At 43.9% G+C, this 18,580-nt stretch overlaps 2 protein-coding genes across 2 annotated transcripts in view; one reads left to right on the top strand and one right to left on the bottom strand.

Annotated features, from left to right (window-relative positions):
• The window catches only part of CA4 (carbonic anhydrase 4), a 19,802-nt gene extending 18,023 nt beyond the window's left edge, over nucleotides 1–1,779 (bottom strand). The window contains exon 1 of the mRNA XM_044672382.1: nucleotides 1,636–1,779. Coding sequence (XP_044528317.1) covers nucleotides 1,636–1,699 — 64 coding nt within the window. The 5' untranslated portion in view covers nucleotides 1,700–1,779. The remainder of the gene's footprint in view (nucleotides 1–1,635) is intronic.
• Nucleotides 1,780–12,149: 10,370 nt separating this feature from the next.
• On the top strand, nucleotides 12,150–13,103 carry LOC123246116 (lysophosphatidic acid receptor 1-A-like). Its single transcript, XM_044675057.1, has one exon. It carries the CDS (start codon nucleotides 12,150–12,152, stop codon nucleotides 13,101–13,103), a length of 954 nt encoding a protein of 317 aa, XP_044530992.1.
• The last annotated feature ends 5,477 nt before the right edge of the window (nucleotides 13,104–18,580 follow it).

The raw sequence follows: 18,580 nt of genomic DNA, 5'->3' as shown, positions 1-18,580 counted from the left end.
CTCAATTCTTCTGTCTCTAGTTCTGGTGTACTTTCCACAATATAATGCTGCCTGGGAACCTCCATCTCCTCTGAAAACCTTTCTTGAGGAGGGGATTGGAGAAGGCAAGGGCTGCCTGCAGCTAAAGGAAGGAGATCTGTTTTCCTGAAGTTTTCTTTCCAGGAGAAACGTCTCCAAACAACTCCAAGAGTTGGGGGGATGGGGAGTGGCAGGGACCTCTCAGGGCCCAGGATAATGCCCTTCTGGCCCCCCAGCAGTGTGGATGCTGGCTTCTTATCAAATATTAACACCCTCCCCCTTGACCTGATAATTAAGAGCCTTGCTTCACTATTAATCTTTAAACGAAAATCACCTTGGCTGGAAAGACCGGCTGAGCCAGGACCTCTGAGTTCCTGGGACCGCACCTCCCCCTCCTCACCCTCCCCCCAACAACCTCCCAGAGAAGAAGCTGGCACAGCAGAGAGCAGAGCTCAGTTCCCCTTCAGGAGACACTCTCTCCCCTGGGAAGGAGAGTCCCAGGTCAGTACTGGGAGCCGCACATTGCCTGGGGACACAAAACCCAACCACAGAGCGTCCAACCTCTCTGTCCACATAATTCATCTCTCAACTGATCACAGATCAACCTTGTGTCCTAGAGACCCTGAGGCACCCAGGGGAGTAGGGAGACTGAACAGGAACTCAGCCCACATCAGCAGACTCGGGGAGAGGCAGGGGTACAGTGGTAACAAACATGGACAGGGAGAGCTGCAAAGGCAGGGTATCTGCCTACCTGGCACCCAAAGGACTTTCTGTCTCCTCTGGCTCTGTTCTTTCCTGTTGCCTGTCGGTCTCACTGTTTTCTTTGTCTCTGCTTTTGTCTCAGTCAGTCTCTGAGTTTCTGCCTGATTTTCCCTCTCTCTCTTTACTCTTTCCTTCCATCTCCATCTCTCTGTCTTTTCTCTATTTCCAACTTTGCTTTGTTCTACATCTTTTTTTTTTTGTTTTCATATCTGTGTGTTTCTGTTTTTCACTCCATCTTTGTCTCTGTTATTTCTTTTTGTCCTTTATTTTTCTTACTCGGTCTATTTCTCTTTATCTGTCCTACTGACTTTGTCTGACTTCATCCTTCTATCTCCATTTTTGCCTCTTTATCCATTCTCCCTCTCTCTCTCTCAATAGTATCCATCTTCTCCTGTATTGTCTCTGTGGTATATTTCTTGTCTTTGTCCCCATCAGTATGTTTCATGATTCAATTTTTTTCTGCCTATGTCTATCTCTGTGTTGAATTTCTCTCCCTTTCTTTTTGAATATATCTCCATTCTATGTTTTCTCTCTCTTATATCTGACTCTCTATGTCTCTATGTCTCTGTCTCTTTGTCTCCTGTCTCTGTATAGATATGTGTGTGTATGTACGTGTATATATTATATATCTGTGAATAAACACACTACCTCACACACACACACACACACACACACACACACACACACACACACACACACACACATCTCCCCTTACTCTCACCTTTCCTGTGCTCCCAAGAGAGTGCATTCCCCTCACTCACCCCCACCCAGCTGACAGGGCAGGGATTTCTGTCCCCAGAATTCGTCTCAGATGGAGGATTGGGCTGAGGACTGGCAAAAGGGGAGCTAAATTACCTGCACCTTCTGAGACCATTGATTGGACCAATGTGAGGGCCAGCAGCTTTAGGAACAAGCTCATCCTCTGCTACTCAGCTGTCTGTCTGCTTGTCTGTCCACTTAGCCACGTGTCAGGCCAAGAATGAGCCAGGGTCTGCCTTGCAGTCATGTTTCTGTCCCGGGGTTTTTATAGAGGAACAAGGAGCCAGGGCCAGATAGACAGGAGAGCTGGACCTCTTAGTTGGGCTCCTCCCCCTGCTTTCTTCTTCCCTCCCCTTCCCACCCCTCCTGGAATCCTTCCCTTCCTCTCCTAGATTTTCTCCCCCTCCCTTCCCTTTCAGAGTCTTTCTCCCTTTTCCCATCTTCTCCTCTTCCTCCTACTCTTCCTTCTCCTTTTCTTCTTCCTCCTCCTCCTCTTCTTTTTCCTCCTCCTCCTCTTCCTCTATCTCCTCTTTTTTTTCTTCTTCTTCCTCCTCCTCCTTTGCTTTCTCCTTGGTTCAGTCATCTAGTCAGAACCATTTATTTAGTGCTAAATATACCAGGTTCTGCACTAAGCCTAGGGGTACAAAGAATGACAAAAGACCTCCCGGGCCCTGGAGGAGCTTGCAAACTTTCCCTGACTCCCTCTCTTTCTTCTCCATTCTCTCCCTCCTACCCAAATCCTGGTTAATTTTCTCCTCCCCCACTGGTCACTTTCTTTGATGATGGCTTATTGAAGATTCTGGGATGGTCTGATTGGGGGGGGGGGTGCTCTGCCTTCTCTGGAGCAGAGAAGGGATGGAGGTGGGAAGGAGGGCTTAGAAGAAAGGGTCCTAAAAGCTATTTGACTTTCCCATTAATCAATATCAAGCCTCTCAGGTCCTAGAGGGCCCAGCTACACTTGGAGTTGGGAGCTGGGTATCCTGGGGGAAGGATACACTTACAGTTAAATAGTCCTTAATCAACCCCCTCCTTGTCTTTCGGTTCTCGTTCTCTCTCTCTCTCTCTCTCTCTCTCTCTCTCTCTCTCTCTCTCTCTCTCTCTCTCTCTGTCTCTCTGTCTCTCTCTCTCTCTCTCTCTCTGTGTGTGTGTGTGTGTAAAATTCACCCTCAGAATCCTGGTTTCCAGAGCTACAGAAAGAAATCTCTTTCAAAGGGTCCCAGAATCCTGAGACTTTCTCCTTTTCTCTCCCTCTACAGCCTTCATCTGCTTCAATACCATCTCTTCAGAATCTCGAGCTAACCATTAGGCTTCTATATCACCCTGTAAGAGGACCAGGGCTACGCAAACTTAAAATTGCCAGTGGACTCCAAGTACCCAAGAAATAAAGATCTGGCCCATCTCCTCTTTCCCTCCCTCCTTCTGCTCCTCACTAGAGACTTTGGGGTCAGGACCTGGCATTCTCACATCTTAGCCTTTGGAACTGAGTCCTAATTGGAATGTGTAGGTGGAGAGTAAAACTATGCTCGGTGAGGTGTCAGTCTGGTGGGAAGGAAGGGGCAGAAGGGGACGGCACAGAATGGAGCTGAGTATTTGTCCCTAGGCTTCTATCTCAATCTTTTTTCTCTTTCTGCTTTCAGTCTCTTTCCTGTCCCTGTTTCTGTCTTCTAGCCATCAGCACCAGCCTCAAACCTCAAGCTTTTCATAGGACAGATGATAAGGGCATTCCTTGAAAACCAGGATAAGATGCCTTTTCTCCCCCAACTCTTACCCTCCCCCCCACCCCCACCAGGAACTCCTAATTTCTGGGTGGGAGATATGAGGTCAAGAATGTTGAGAACAAAAGACACATCATCTAGGACTAATAGAAGGAGTCTCAGGCAAACTCTACCAACCCTAGAAGCCCAAATGAGGTAAGGAAATTTAAGTGGAGGAGGAGAGGCAGCTGCAGAAGTCCTTGGGAGACTTCTTCCTGCTTGCCTGATCTCTCCAGAGCTACTGTCCAACCATTTTCCACCAGTGCCCTCTCTACAGGAGCCTCCCATAAAAAGAGGCAGAGGTGATAGGAACAGTGTGGGAACCAGGGAGGTCCTTATATGAAGGCAGAGGAGAACCATTTGGGGAAGTGAAATTTGTGGGTGAGGAAAGGAGTCAGTTGGGGGAGATTGTCAGATTTTTTTCCTCAAATTTCAGGAGACTCCATTTCCTACATATACTGAAATGGATTTGTGGGGAAGGGGACCTCTAGCATCTGGAATGCTCTAGTGTCTGGCAGAAAGTGTCTGTGTAATTCTTTCTTTCCCTCTCCACCCATAAAATACACATTATTGCAGGACCCAGAGTTCATTTGTTCCAGAAAGGAAAGGGCATGGAGGAGAAGGTGAGTCAGAGAGGGGAGGATTTGGCAGTCTAGACACACAGTAGGATTTATTGCCAATTGCCATTTCAGCTTTGGACAATCTGATCCCACCACAGATATCTTCAGGGATATCCCATATACTGACAGCCCTTTCCAGTCCTAGTATAGAAATCTTTCTCACCTCTTCCAAGACTGAGAAGTGAGCTTCTTTGGACCAAGTTGGTAAGGGTGGGAGAATCTGACTTGTTGGGTTGTTCTGCCTCCTCATAGTAATAATACAAACTGGAATCCCAAGTGGAGATGAAACTTCTGTTGTGGGGAGACTTAAGGTGAATCCCAGGTTTGGGACAGATACCCTTTGCAAGAATGTAAGATTCCATAATTTAGCTTAGAAATAAAAAGAGAAATTTATTAATTTGGTCTTCATGTTGAATTTGACTGGGACACACAGAGGACAGCACAGGTGGGACACTGTCTCCTGGAGGAGATGGATTCTGGGCTTTATATACCCTTTTGACAATAAGGGCTACGTGAATAAAGAATAAAATGAGGTTGGGCAGAGGTGGGTTTTTTATCTGATTGGGGCTAAAGTGATGATTTGTGTCCTGAAGACATAGGGGGTGACCAGGCACAGTTTAGGGGACAAGTGATGTCCTAGATTATAGTCTAATGGTATCAGAGTATAACCAGATGATATATGTCTGTGTCTATCTCAAAATGTAAGAATCCAAGGGGATATTTCTCTCAGAGGTCTTTCCTTGTTATGAGTCTCCAATCAGACTCACCTTTTCCTGAAACAATTTTAGGGTTTGGGGTGTCCACGGGAAACCCAGGGTCCCATATCACCTTCATAGATATAGATCTTCCTTGTTCCAAGGCCACAGTTCTTCCTCCACATACACACAAACACAGACTCCAAAGAGCCCTAACCCTCTAGTAACCCCNTTCCTCCACATACACACAAACACAGACTCCAAAGAGCCCTAACCCTCTAGTAACCCCTGATCCAGAATCACATAACTCTATGGAGTTGCTTTCATCCTCCCAGACATGTTGAAGAGGGAGCATTTATACCAGCCTCCCTCTATAATCCTCCTCCCCCATCCACATTCCCCATTCACTTTTAGTTTCTCCAACCCTACCAAGCCCAAAGTCACTGGGGTAATTTATGACCTTGTACCTAGGAGACTCAGAATTCCAAGAGGGCTAGCTTTGGAGTTAAAGGACCTGGGTTCAGATTTTAGCCTTGCCATTTACTAACTGCATGATCCTGACAAAATCACACCAACTGTATATGAATCTCAGTTTCCTCATCTATAAAATGAGAGAGTTTTGCTAACTGACATGATTCCTTTCTACTCTAAATGTTTGGTCCTATGTTTTTCTGTGTTCCCACTAAGAGGACCTTGGTGTGTTAGGGGATGGGGGTGGGGAGGAAAGAGAGAGGAGGTATCTCAAACCTAACCACCATTGCTCTCTCCACTGAACTTGCAAGAATGATGTTCAGAGGAGTTTTGGCAGCCAAGATGAAAAGCAACCCTTGGCAGAGGAGCTAAAAGGCCCAGCTTGAAGAGAATGAAAATGGGGTTTCCTGCCTTTAAGCCTGGAATTTAGAAGTCCTGTGGTTGCTGGAATAAGCTAATTTATTAAGCTCATGTTGGTGAAGATGAATTTATGAATGTTCAAAAGTTGCCCTCGTGAAAACAGGCCATTGGCTCTGTTCAGTTATTAAACCAACAAAGCCAAGAATGATGAACTGGCCTATTTGTAATGCACCTTTTTGAAGAGTGACTCTTTGTTCTTTTATATGGGTACATTATATACACCATATGGGCAGGTATTAAAATTTTGGGCAATAAAAGAAATCTGATCTTTTATAAGTAGCTTCCTAACTTCTATCTCAAACATGTCCACAGATTGTTTCATTGTTCATCAGTGATCTTCAAGCACTGTATACTGACCTTACTTAGGAATACAGATGTACTTTCTCTGGGTCTCAGTCTTCTTTTTTTCTTTATTTACTTCTTTCATTCTTTCTTTTTATTTTTTTCTTTCTGACCTTTAATTTCTTTCCTTCTATCTTCCCATTGATACTAAGTATCCACTAAAAAGGCAGAAGAGATATAAGGGCTGGACAATTGGGATTAAGTGATTTATCCAGGGTCACCCAGATAGGAAATTATCTGAGACCAGATTTAAATCCCAGCCAGTCCTTCAACTACATGAATCCCTAGGTTACTTAATGGAGTGCCATACCTGAACCTAGGAAAACTCAAATTCTCCCTCACTTATTAGATCTATAATCCTGGAAAAGTCACTTAACCTGATTATCTCATCTCTAATAGCTCCTACTTCCCAGGGTTGTTATGAGAATAACATGAAATTTATGTAAAATGCTCTGAAAACCTACATAAATGTTAGTTATTACAATTTAATAATAAAGAGCTCTGGGACTTGGAGGGAAAAAAATAACTATTACTGCAGTCTGGGAGTAGCATGGGATCGGGGGGGGCCCCCCCCACCTGAGGAATGTCCAGAAAATCTCTCTGCTGGTGGGAGTTCATCCCCTCCCTTTATTCAAATAGTTAACGAAGGGGCCAAAGTAAGAGTGAATTTCTCCACTTCTTCCCTTTCCCCAATCCCGAACCCATTGTGTTTTCACCACCCCCCACCTCACCACCTTGGATGTTCAAGCCAATGTGTACAAGCATTCTTTTAGCAATAATACTTAAAGTGGTATTGAGGTGCCCCTCAGTCTCCTAACTGTCCCAAGAGAATTCTGTCATTAGTAAGCCAGGAGAGCTCAAAGACCTTTGTCAGGGGGTTGAGGGGGTTTGTTCAGGACCTTTAGCTTAACATCAAAGATTTCTTCTATTGAACTGTTCCACCCAGGGAGTCTCAGGCCTGAAAGAGAGAAGAGGAGGGGCAGTCTCTCTGAATTGGGTTTCTTGTGGGAGCCTCTTTGTTACTCCTCCTCACTAAGAGCTCTCTCAAATATGTGCATGAAAAAGAGATAAACCTTGACAGTTTCTTTTCCTTTGTATATCACACAAAGGAAAAAAATGGGAGAGGGGGAGAACTGGAAGTTGTCAGAACCCCTAGGGAGCTGGAATTATTCTGGGGAGGTTCTGTGGGGCAGAATCATCTCCTAAACTTGGCTCTACATTACTTGAGAAGAGGGTAATCCCCCTCTGCCCTGGCATCAGAGTTCACCCTGTTCCTCTGTTGATAATTTTAGAGGAAATGACCCTAGTTCTTAGGTGGGTCATTCTTTAGGGTTTTGTTTTATTTCCTACTTTTATTTCTGATCTCTCATTCCTTGTTCCTCCCCACTAATGGTCACCTGCTTCTCTTTCTCTCTTACCCAGAATACTGTAGGTTCTGTTCTTTAGGTATAATTGCTACTGGGCTGGGCTTGTACTTATTCAGGTGATATACAAGTACCTCCCTCATAAAACTGTACAGTTTAATTGGAAAGGGCCATGCCCATGGATTATGGAGGAAGAGATGAGCTGTTTAGTTCTCTTTAAGGGGAGGAGAGAGGTGTCATCCTCAAACAGAGGAACCTAGTTGGGACTAGAGTCAGAAGAGGGAAGTTTGGATTGATTCTCTGTCTTCTGTAATTTTCTCCTTCCCTGACCCCTTTCCCTTTCCTTCCCCTTTTCTTCTTTCCCTTTTCTTTTCATATCATTGGAAGGGGCCCAGGAATTCTAGGTTCTGATTTCAGGTCAACTGCTTGCTAGCTAGGTGACCCTGTATTCATCCGTTAACCTTTATAGTTTCAGTTTTCTCATTTGCAAAATAGGGATAATAATTATTTTCCTTGTTAATCTTACATTAGAACTTAACTTAAGAAACTAATGAAATTGTAAACCTGAGAGCACTTGGTAATTTGAATTGACATTTGCATATATATAATATAGTTTTCGGTTTTCATTACTCTTCCTTTAGACCCAAAGACAGCTAGGTGGCATAGTGGATAGAACACTGGGCTTGGGGTCAAGAAGACCTAGGTTCAAAACTAGCCTCAGATACTTACTAGCAATATGGCCCAGGGCAAGTCAAATAACCTCCCTCTGGCTTAGTTTCCTCCTCTGAAAAATGGGAATAATGAAAGATTTGAAGATCCAAATATTGATACTGTTTGTCATGTGCCTGATATAGTGTTTAGTAAATGCTTCTTGCTTCCTTTCTTGCTAGAGCTTCCTTTTGTGCTCTCTTTCTTTGAAATCTTCTGAACCCTCTATCCCAATCCTGGGTATACCTGGATAAGTCTTGGATGCTCCACTCCCATTTATTCACCATTTCCCTCTTAGAGTTTATCATCTAGTTTCAATGGCATAATGCTTGAAGTAGATGTACACGAACTCAAAAAGGGGTTGAAAATCCCCCATTATAAATGTTTATCAGGATAATAATAAACAAGCCAATGATGTGAAAAGAAATCGGGCACAGGTTTGGAGAAAATACTGTGGATGGGGGAAGGGAAAAGGGAAAGGTAGAATTAGAGGGTGGGCACAGTGGCCCTGAGTATTTGCTCTGTATGCATGTGCTCAGGAGCTGAATGTGGAGAGGACAGTGTTTGCAGCCTGATAAATGAACGTTTGGGGATCTTGGCTCCTTATGCTTCATAAAGCTATTTCTGGTGGAAGGGCCTTATTTTACATTCATCTTCCTGTGAGATGGGAGAAGTTGCTCCATCACTCACATACCAGCTTCTCTTTTAGGAACTCTCATAGTTTTATTCCAAGTCATCATTTAGATAATTGAGATCACTGAGGCCAGGCCCTCCATTTCATACATAAAGAAACTCAGCTATCTGGGAACTAGTTGGGTCAGTGGATAGAGCATTAGGCCTGGGTTCAAATTTGGCCTCAGCTATTTCTTAGTTGTGTGACCCTGGACAAGTCCCATATTACCTAGCCCTAACCAATGTTCTCCCTCAGAATTCAGACTTAGTATCCACTCTAAGGCAAAAGGTAAGAATTTTTAAAAAAGAGAGTTAAAATACTTTTCTTTTATAATTAATTCTTTCCTTATTGGCTGCTTTTGGTACTGTTACCAGTCCCTAGAAAATATTTGAACCAAAATTTGATTTGGCCTCCTGCCCTTGGGCCACAGAAGTATTTTCAGGGATTAAAAAAATAATGCAAAAAAGATTTAATCAATAAACAAATTAACACAGTAAGTGGCCTGGGAATAACTCCAGACTCCTGGCATGAAGGAGTTATTATTTTGGAGATTTGACTGAGGGTCAGTAGTTCTCAGCATTCTTTCCCTATCCGCCCCCCCCCCATCTTTGTGAGCCTCTCTCTAAAGCAGTGATGGGCAAACTTTGGCCAGAGGGCCAGATGGGAGGGGCCTGAAATGTTCTATCCAGCAGCCTGACATTATTCCTAATCTGCCGAATACAATCAGTAGGATACAATACAATGAAACTTCAAAAGAGTTGCCTTAGAAACAGGTCGACAGATGAGCATTTCCTTTCCTTTGGCCCCCTCTTTAAAAAGTTTGCCCATCACTGCTCTAGAGTAGTGGCTTCCTGGGTTTGGGCTTGGATGTCCTCTCTTCTCCTCCATGATAAATAGATGTCCATAAGTGGCAAAAGAAGAGACAGTAAATAAGAGCCCAATATTCTGAACCTCCCCTTCAAACCAGTGTGCTGGAGGGGCTTTGAACTGCCGTCTTCTAATTCTTGGAAATAGTCGAGTTAATCTGGGACTTGGTCATCAGGGTGGAACAGATACTTTCCAGGAGAAGCATGAGAGGAAAGAGGGGGTTTTCTGAAATGGCAACTAAACTAAAAACCATGACCATCAAAATGAGAAAAAAACATGCACCTCTCTTCAGCCTTGTACATATGTTCAAAAATGGTGCCAGTCTTCTCCTTATAAATATCCTTGCCTTTAAAGATTAAATTAAATTTAACCTTAAATTAAATTAAATTACAATTAAACCTATTGTGTCCAAATAAGGAGGAAGCTGGGATCAGGTTGTTACGGGTTTTCTTATTTTTACTTGTTCTTACCATCTGCAGGGAATGCTGCTTTTTCAGATCCTAGACACTTTATTGTTAATCTGTGGTCTAGGGGACATTACTGTGTTTTAGGGCCAGTTCTTTGGGGAAGTTGTGTTGGGAGAGAAAGAGGTCAAGGAAGGGCTGCAGGATTTTCCAAGGTTACATTGGTAGGAGAAGAACCCGGCATCCAATGCACTTATTCTCCAAAGGTCACCTAGTCTAACCTCTTTATGCTTTTTGCATAAGGAAACTGAGGTCAGAGAGGAAGTCTCAGAGCAGTTTCTCTCCCTCTCTTTGGAAGGAATCCCAATGTGCATCCTTGGGGAAGAGAACCTTCTTTCTTTTGCCATAGAGTAGTTGATGGAGCACACATCAATCCCCTTCCTTTGGGGGGATTAAGTTTCAGGGGTACAGGTTAGGCAGGGGTGAGGGATGTACTGAGCCAGTCTAGGGGCAGAAATTGCATTGCCATGGTGGTCAGGAGGAGTTTGGGATTAGCCTGATGAAATTCACAAGAAATGGGGGTCTGCTGAAACTGACATGACGCAGAAACTAAAGGAGGGAGGGATGGAGAGGCAGAGACACAGACAGACGGACAGACACACGGAGACACAGATAGATGCAGACAGACGGAGAGATTGTAGCACTTAGAGTAGTTTAGCTACAGAATAGGCAAGCAAATGAGTGAACCCAGAGAGGAATATGAAAATGACCATGAGATGCTGACCCTTCATGGAGACCCTTGAGAGCACCGTGCCTAAAGGCTGGACTGTATGCTGTAGCAGTTCTTACAGTTTGGCCTGAGGATCCCTGGAGGTCTTTGAGAATCTTTCAGAGGATTTACAAGGTCAAAACTTTTCATATACTAAGATGTTTTCATTTCTAGTACACAAACAAAAACTCTTTGGCAGCTCTTTAATATTTTTTAAGAGAATAAAGTTCGAGAATTTCAGTGCTAAGGTAATTCTGTTGAACACTAAGAGAGAGAAAATGACTATCAGTTGGGACTATTTCTTTTATTTCCTTTTGTGTTTTTTCTATCTTTGATAAATATGCTCTTTGTTAAAAGTTTTGCCAGTTTGTAGAGAAGCATGGGAGGATAGAATCAGGACCCTTAAAGAAGGACTTGAACCACACTCAAATATATCTATGGGCTTAACTCTAGGATGACTTCTGAGCCATTAAATATTATTTATTTAAATTAAAGCCAATTCATGTAAGTTTGGATTTTGAACCACAGATTATATAAACAAGGAAACTGGGACCCAGAGAAATTAATTGACTTACTGAAGATTACAGAGACAGTAAGTAGCTGAAACAGATGTAAGATTCAAATCTTATGATTCTAAGTCCAATACTCGTTTCTAGGACATCACACTAGAGCCAATCTATGAATAAGCCACAGCTGGTGAATCAATCCAGTATGTATGTGGAGAGCCAGAAAGTAGGTGTTCAGATGTGTTTCTAAAACAATAGTGACCTCTGCTGTCCACGTTCACTGCACAAGTTCTGATCTATATTGGCTCACCCTGCCTTCTTTTGGTCACTGGAAGGTTCTTCTTAAGGCTAGCTAAAATATCTCTTATAAACTTGATCAGTCCTTTCTTTTTAATTGGTTGTGGATACCAGGAAATCCATGGTTCTAAGTGATAATTTTTAGAGGATTTAAGACCAATTCCCTGGTTTCTTCCATTTTACCAAAACCTCCCTTTTATTGTGCTCAGTGAATACTGTCTTGTTTAAACAATTCTCTCTCTATTACTTGGACAGATCTTTACTAGGAAGCAGAGACATGTTGATTGAAGTAGGGTGTATCCAGGCTTCTTACCCAGTAAGTTTTCCCCTATCTTTAAGACCTGATTACCCTTATTCTGAGGTATGAGAACCCTAATCTACCAAAGAAACTTCTACTTAACAAAATATCAATCTGACTGCTCCCATTTCATGTGGTATGGTATACTTTTGATTCATGATAAAGATTCTTTGTGGTCAGATTGCTGCCTTGTGATTAGACCTATTTTGCTTAGTGAATTATCATAGCAACCAGGGGATGGGGGTGGGCAACAGCTATCTTTCTTGGTTAGTAACCCAAATATTCCAGTGGGCAGGTGGTTAAAGTTTAATCAGCCACTGATGAGAAAGAGGAGTGTGGTTGTGGGTGTCTGCTTTACTCTTCCATTTGCAACAGTATAGAGTGGGACTGCAGAGATCTATGACATTAGTGTGTGAGCTATGATGACCTTGAATGGGAATTGTTCCTGGAATGGTAGCCAGCTATGGAGCCCACAGCTGGTATTGGTATTAGGCATTACCCAGATAACTCTCAACATCTTGTCTCTGGTCTCCAATGGGGTAGTCATCATAGTTATTTTGGCATCCCATGATCTGCACCACCCTATCTTCATGCTCTTTGGCAACCTGGCCTTGTCAGACCTTTTGTCCAGCTCATCTAGCCTTTGGATCTCCGTGCTATTCTTGGCCCATCCAGACAACACCATTTGGGGTTCTCGTGATCTCCTGATACCATATGCTCTTTTTGCCACTTCAATCCTTTCTACCATCTACAACCTGGTCAGTATTGGTATGGAACGGTACCTGATGGTGGTGGGTGGGAGACTGAGGGCTCCAACCAGAGTGTCCAAGAGAAAAGCAGTGACTGTGGTTTTGGCTAATTGGGTCCTTGCAGTCACTCTGGGTTCACTGCCTCTCCTATCTTGGAATGGTCTGGACAGTGGCTGCCAGCCTTCGGAACTCTATGGTCCCTTCTGTATAGACTACCTAATCTTCATCACCATCCCTCACTGTGTGGTGGCCTTGGCTCTGCCCCTTTTCAGCTACCTGAACATTGTTTTGGTGCTGAGGAAGCAGGAAGCTGCAATGGAGAATCATGTAGGAGGGGGGTCCAGGTCGGCTGAGGTTCCAGTGGTCCGGACAAGCATTGCTATCTGGCTACTGACACTGGCTTCCTACGTTCCCTTCTTTGCTGGTGTTCTTGTGGATGCAGCTGGCTGGCATTGCCCTGAGGATCTATACCCTGGCTTCTTTGTGTTTAGAAATGTGACTGCCATTATGATCACCCTCAATGCTCTAGGGAATCCTGTACTCTATACCCTCAAGGTTAAGAGTCTGAGCAGCAAGTTTCTTCTTCTCTTCTCTGGGTGCTCATCCAACAACCAGATCCAAATGTAAACCATTAGGGACATTGCATCTTTGATGTCCACCCCCTCCATCAAAACTGGATTATTGCCAGAGGCAAAATGAGGGTGGGCATCATCTACACTGGATTCATTCTGAGGCAGAAGGGTACAATAGGGGAGGAAAAATTCCAAACTGCTTATAATGCACAGAGGAAATTCTTCAATTATCTTGATAGGATGTAATAATCATGAATAACTTTTCCCATAGTTGGGGTGGATTAGAAATCTATGTGTTTTTTATCCCTCCTAGTGAAGAGTTCATTTTGGCTATGTAGGCAGCAGGGACATGGAGTTAAATGGATATAAAAAGAAAAGGGTTTGAGTCACTTAAGAGAAATCAAGAGGGTTGTCTGATCATTTAGTTGGCTGTTCCAGAATCATTTAAATAAAGGCTTGCAGTATATGCTGAACAGGGAGCCCTGGGGGTTGTTGGCCTAGTGATTTGGAATCAAGGTAATTTTAATTTTCTTATTAAGTTTGAAGATCACAGGAAAGGGGTCTTTCCATATATTCCTGTCTCCTACATGACCTCTTCTCTCCCAGACGTTGAGCCAGAGATGGTCGGTCCTGGTTCAGCACTTGATGGCTTGGACAGTTCTCATTTTACCTGCTGGGTTGAAGGAGTTGCTGGCTGAGTACCAAAGGAAGCAGAACCAACTGCTTGAGGTACTCCACATGTCTGCAGTATTCCTCTCCACTCCTGGAACTTAGAAGTTTGCTTTTGGGTACATGCCTTGAGGGAAGGGAAAGAGGGGCTCTCTGGGATTGAATGAAGGTAAAGGGGAGAAGAAAGGGGAAGAGAAGATTCTCCTGGCTGGGTGCCTCCTCTCCAGTTTGTTTTTTTTCTCTCTCTAGTAGATTCCCTTTACTCTCCTAAGAATAAATGTATACTTTCTCTATGTAGTTGTTTAGAGCACTCCTTGTGTGAGTTAGAGGATCTCATTTTCCAACTTGACTAGCTGACTGGCACTTAGGTCAGAAAGCTTCTGAGAAAGGGATTGCCCTATGTATCATAGGCAGGACTTGGATCCTGGTCTATGGTCAACTTTTCAGCCACATTTAAGAAAAATAGGATAAAAGGACACACAGAACAGCTTTTTAAACATAAAAGAGATGCCTAAAGAGAAGTGAGTAAGATGTGAGAATGCTAGAATTCCTATATGGAAAGAAATTTAATGATTGTCTAGAGCAAGCCTCTTCTTTTTTTTACAGAAGATAAAACAGAGACGAGATAGCCTGTTATGACTCTGAGTTACGCTCTGGGCACCCCATTAAAGTTCTCAGGCAGTAAATAGCAGAACTAGGGTTCAGATCCAGGTCTTCAGACTGCCAAAGTCAGAGCGCTTTCCACTACAAGAAAAAAACAGTCTTTCTTTTAGGTCTTAAATGACAGGTTCTCTTTGTTTAATTATTTTAAAAAATCATTTGTTTTTAAAACAAAATGTGGAGACCTTCACCATATTCTTTCCCATTTCTTGACTTCTCTGACATCCTTTAAAACTCTAGGAGTCTGGGGATCTACAAAGTGCCAACAGATAGGGGAGGCAATGACCCCCATTTTCTCTTCTCCAAGGAAGGCTCAGGACAGAATTTGAGCCATAGTGAGAAGAGGCCAAAGCAGTGTCTTTGCTGGAGGGAAGAGGAGAAAAGTGAAAAGTCAGGAGGGATAGGTGGGAATGAGGGTTGAGTTGTCTGAGTACTTCATGGGAACAGACTAAATGAAAGAAGAGAAAATATACCCCCCAAAAATTTATAGCATTTACTCTGCTATGACAGAGGTCATTATCTCTTGGATAACTTTCATGTCTTCCAGGGAAAAATCACCAAACCCCTGACTTCGTCTCTGGTTGTGGAAGCACTCCTAAATGTGGGAGTACTCCTAAATACAGAACCTGTATTCTGGTTCCCATAGGAGAGAGGACAGAAGAAGGCCTATGGAAAGGTAGAGGTGTAATTCTAGGCAAGAGCAAATGATCCAGGAGGAAATACCTGAGTCTCTATTTCTTGCCACCTTCACCCCTATCCTTTCATGTCTTCTTCCTTCACCTCAGTTTACCTAAAGAGATGGTTGAAGAAGGAAGACTCAAGGAGATGTCACTGATTCAAGAAGGGAAGGGCCATGTTGTTCTAGAGACCTTGGTTGTTTCTCTGACTGGCACACCCAAGCAAAGAAAACTAAAGGAATGTTTTCACCAGTTGGGTGTGGTATCCTTAGTTTCAGAGTCCCACCAGGTTCTCTCAAATATCTCTCTGAAAAGACCCCTTCTCCCCTCAGACACCAACCAGAACTCTAGTGCTGTCCCTCATCACCTCACCTTGATTATTGGTAAAGGTGGCTTCTGGGTTTGCCTTCCTCAAATCTTTCCCCATTTTAATCCATCTTTCATTCAGCCACTAAAACCCCTAAAATGATTTTCTTAAAGCACTGGTCTGATTATGTCACTCCCCGCACCTCCATACTCAATACCCTCCAGTGGCTTCTAGTTGCATTCAGAAGCAATTCTCTGTTTGGCATTCAAAGCTTTTTGTAACCTAGCCTGTTCCTGCCTTTCCAACCTTCTTACTCCTTACTCCAGTGTAAGTACTCTTGAATTCAGTGACACTGGCCTCTTGGCTCTTCCACAAACGAGACAGTCCATTTTTCAGCCCAGTTATTCTCTCTGTCCCCCATTCCTAGTAGGCTCTCTCTCTTTCAATCCAACTACTGACCTCCCTGGCTTCCTTTAAGTCCCAATGAAAATCTCACTTTTTTACTGGATGTCTTTCCAAACCCCTCTTAATTCGAATGCCTTCCCTCTTACTATTTCTTATTTATTTATTTCTGTATTTAGCTTGCTTTGTATATATTAGTTATCTTCCTCTTAGACTGTAAGCTCCTTGAAGGCAGGGGCAGTCATTGGCTTCTTTTTATATCCCAAGCACAGTGTGTGGCACATAGTGGGCATTTGATAAATGCTGATTGATTAATTGATTGGAGAGGATGGAGTGAAACTCAGTTTTATGTAAAGATGTATGTAAATCATCCTGGAACCTGGTCTAAAGACGCCTTCACTGAAGACTGGGAGAGGAAGCTTAGGGCTGCCCTGACCTCTTGCCTAAGTTCTTCCAAAGTCTGTGATCTTGGAGAAATGATTTAGACATAGAAAGAGCATTAGAAATTAGTCCAACTCTCTCATTTTACAAATGATCTTTTCCATCATGATCCCCAGAAATTCATTCTCTAGCCAGATAACATCAACTCTGAAACATACTTCCTCAGTACCACAGCTGGGGGGTGGGAAGGGACACCTTTTCGTCTGATTGGAGGTGAAGGGTGAACAGAGGAGAGCTTCTTCCCGATCATCCATTTAAGGAGGGCATCCAAGGCAGTCACTCATCATTCCCCACCCTGAATGCAAGACTTGGTCAAGCCCTTACAGGGCCAAATACCTTCGCCCTAGATAGAGTACGGTCCTCAGCTGACTAGATTGTGAGCTCCTCGGGGGCAGGGATTGCCTTTTGCATTCTTTGTATCTCTACCTCTTAGCACAGATCCTAGCACATAGTAGGTCTTAACAGAGATTAAAGCCTATTGACTACCGTCCATCTCAACATTCTCCGAAAGGAACTAAGTGTATCTCCGGCACACACGGCTCTTGAGGGGTTTGCCTGCCTCTAGGGAACCAAATGGTCTTTCCAACCAGGCTGCCCACCCACGAATTCGTCTAATCTGGGTTGAGTGGGGGGGGGGGGGAACGGGGATCAATTCGTTCAGTCTGGTTTTTAACTTTGGTCCCGGCTTCGCTGGTCCTGAGGATGCGGATAAAACAGTCTTTGATGTTCTATAGCCACACCCACTTGAAGGGGCGTGGCAGGAAGTTCTATTCGTGCTTGAGTAAGAGGTATCGTGGAGGAGATGGCTTCGTGTGGGAGGAGGGACCGAAGTGCTGCTAACCCCGTCTGCTGCGTCCTGGGGGTGGGGGGAAAGGGAGGTAGCGGGTAGGTCCTAATAGGCTCTAGGCCCGGACTTGGGGTGTCGCAGTAGGCCGCGCTTGTGGAGGTTGCGGTAATTCCGGGTCTCAACTCCGAAGGAGTTCTTGTGTGGGAAGAGGCGACCGCCCCCTCCTCCCCACCTCCCGCTCGTTCCTCGTTCCTTTTGCAGCTGCGCCGAGCCTTACTACCAGCACAAAAGAAGGGAGAGGCTAGGACCCCCTCCCCCCCTCCCCCATCTCCAGCAGAACTCCTGTTATTTCTCCCCGCCAACCCTGCTGCCCGGGCTCTCTCCCTACCTCCTTTCATCCCTCCCAATTCCTCTTATGATCTCTCTGGTTATCTCTCACTTCCCCATCATCTCCAGTCTCGGTTCTCCCTTAATTCTGCCCCATCCTGTCTCTCCCAATGCTGTCTTCCTGTTCAGTCTTCTATTTTTTGTCTTCGATTTCATTCCCCACTATTCCCTCTTGTTCTCTTCCTTCACACCCTCCTCCCTCCCCCGCCCATCCTCACGTTCTGTCTTCATTTTCTCCTGCCTTGTCTTCCCCCTGTCAAATCATCCTTTTCCTGAGTGCACTGCACCGGAGTCTAATTGAGTGAAAGACACTAGAAGCTGAATAAGAAGCAAAGGGTATTTTAATGTATTGTTCTCAGCCAAAGGAGCATGCCTGTGGCAACTCCTCTTCTAAAGAGGAGCCTCTTAGATCCAGGAATTAGACAGCTTTTATTGTTTGAAAGATGAGGAAAAGGAAAAATGAGATTATTCCTTGATGGACTGATGTAACAGCATATTCTTCACAATAACTCCTTGGGGTGACTTCTGGGGTCCAGAGGAGATAGACTGATAAGTTATGGCATCTGGAAATCTCTAGAGACCAGGTGAGATAATGTCTCATTGTCAGGAAAGGTTCAGAGGATTATTCTCAGCCCAGTCCCTGTTTGTGCAGTTGGAGCAGGGTTCAGTTTCTCAAGCTTAGTTTATAGTCAAAGGATTATTGTTATGTATCAAAAACCAATGGAAAAATGGAGTCCTGAATAAATCCAGTCAATTATTCCTTTTACTTTCTTGCCCCATCTGCTTAAAGACAGTAGTTCAGCCATGTGAATTTATTTGAGATGATGGAAATCTTACACAAATCTCTGAAACTGCCCCCATCCTCCCCCACCCCAATATTATTCAAGTAAATTGTTGGCCAAGCTCTCCTCTCTATGGTGCCAAGTTCATTCTCACCTCTTACCTTTCTCAGGGCTGCCACTTCATTCCCTGAGTCTTTCTAGCTGAAGATCTAAGATCCTGTGTTCCATATTCCTTGACAGATCTATGTACTTGTTGTCAATCTGGACAAACATAGAGCCACAAAATAATTAAAAAGGATTAGTGAGACCATATTCTTATGACCACCACACAGAGTCACAGTCTTAGACTGGGAACAATGTCCCTGGGGGGGCGGAGAAATCCTTTGAATGGGAATTTCCATCTAATTAAAGAAACTGGGG

This window comes from Gracilinanus agilis, chromosome 4, assembly GCF_016433145.1.
Source record: "Gracilinanus agilis isolate LMUSP501 chromosome 4, AgileGrace, whole genome shotgun sequence".
Classification (NCBI taxonomy): Eukaryota; Metazoa; Chordata; class Mammalia; order Didelphimorphia; family Didelphidae; genus Gracilinanus; species Gracilinanus agilis.
This window is presented reverse-complemented; position numbering and strand designations above follow the sequence as displayed.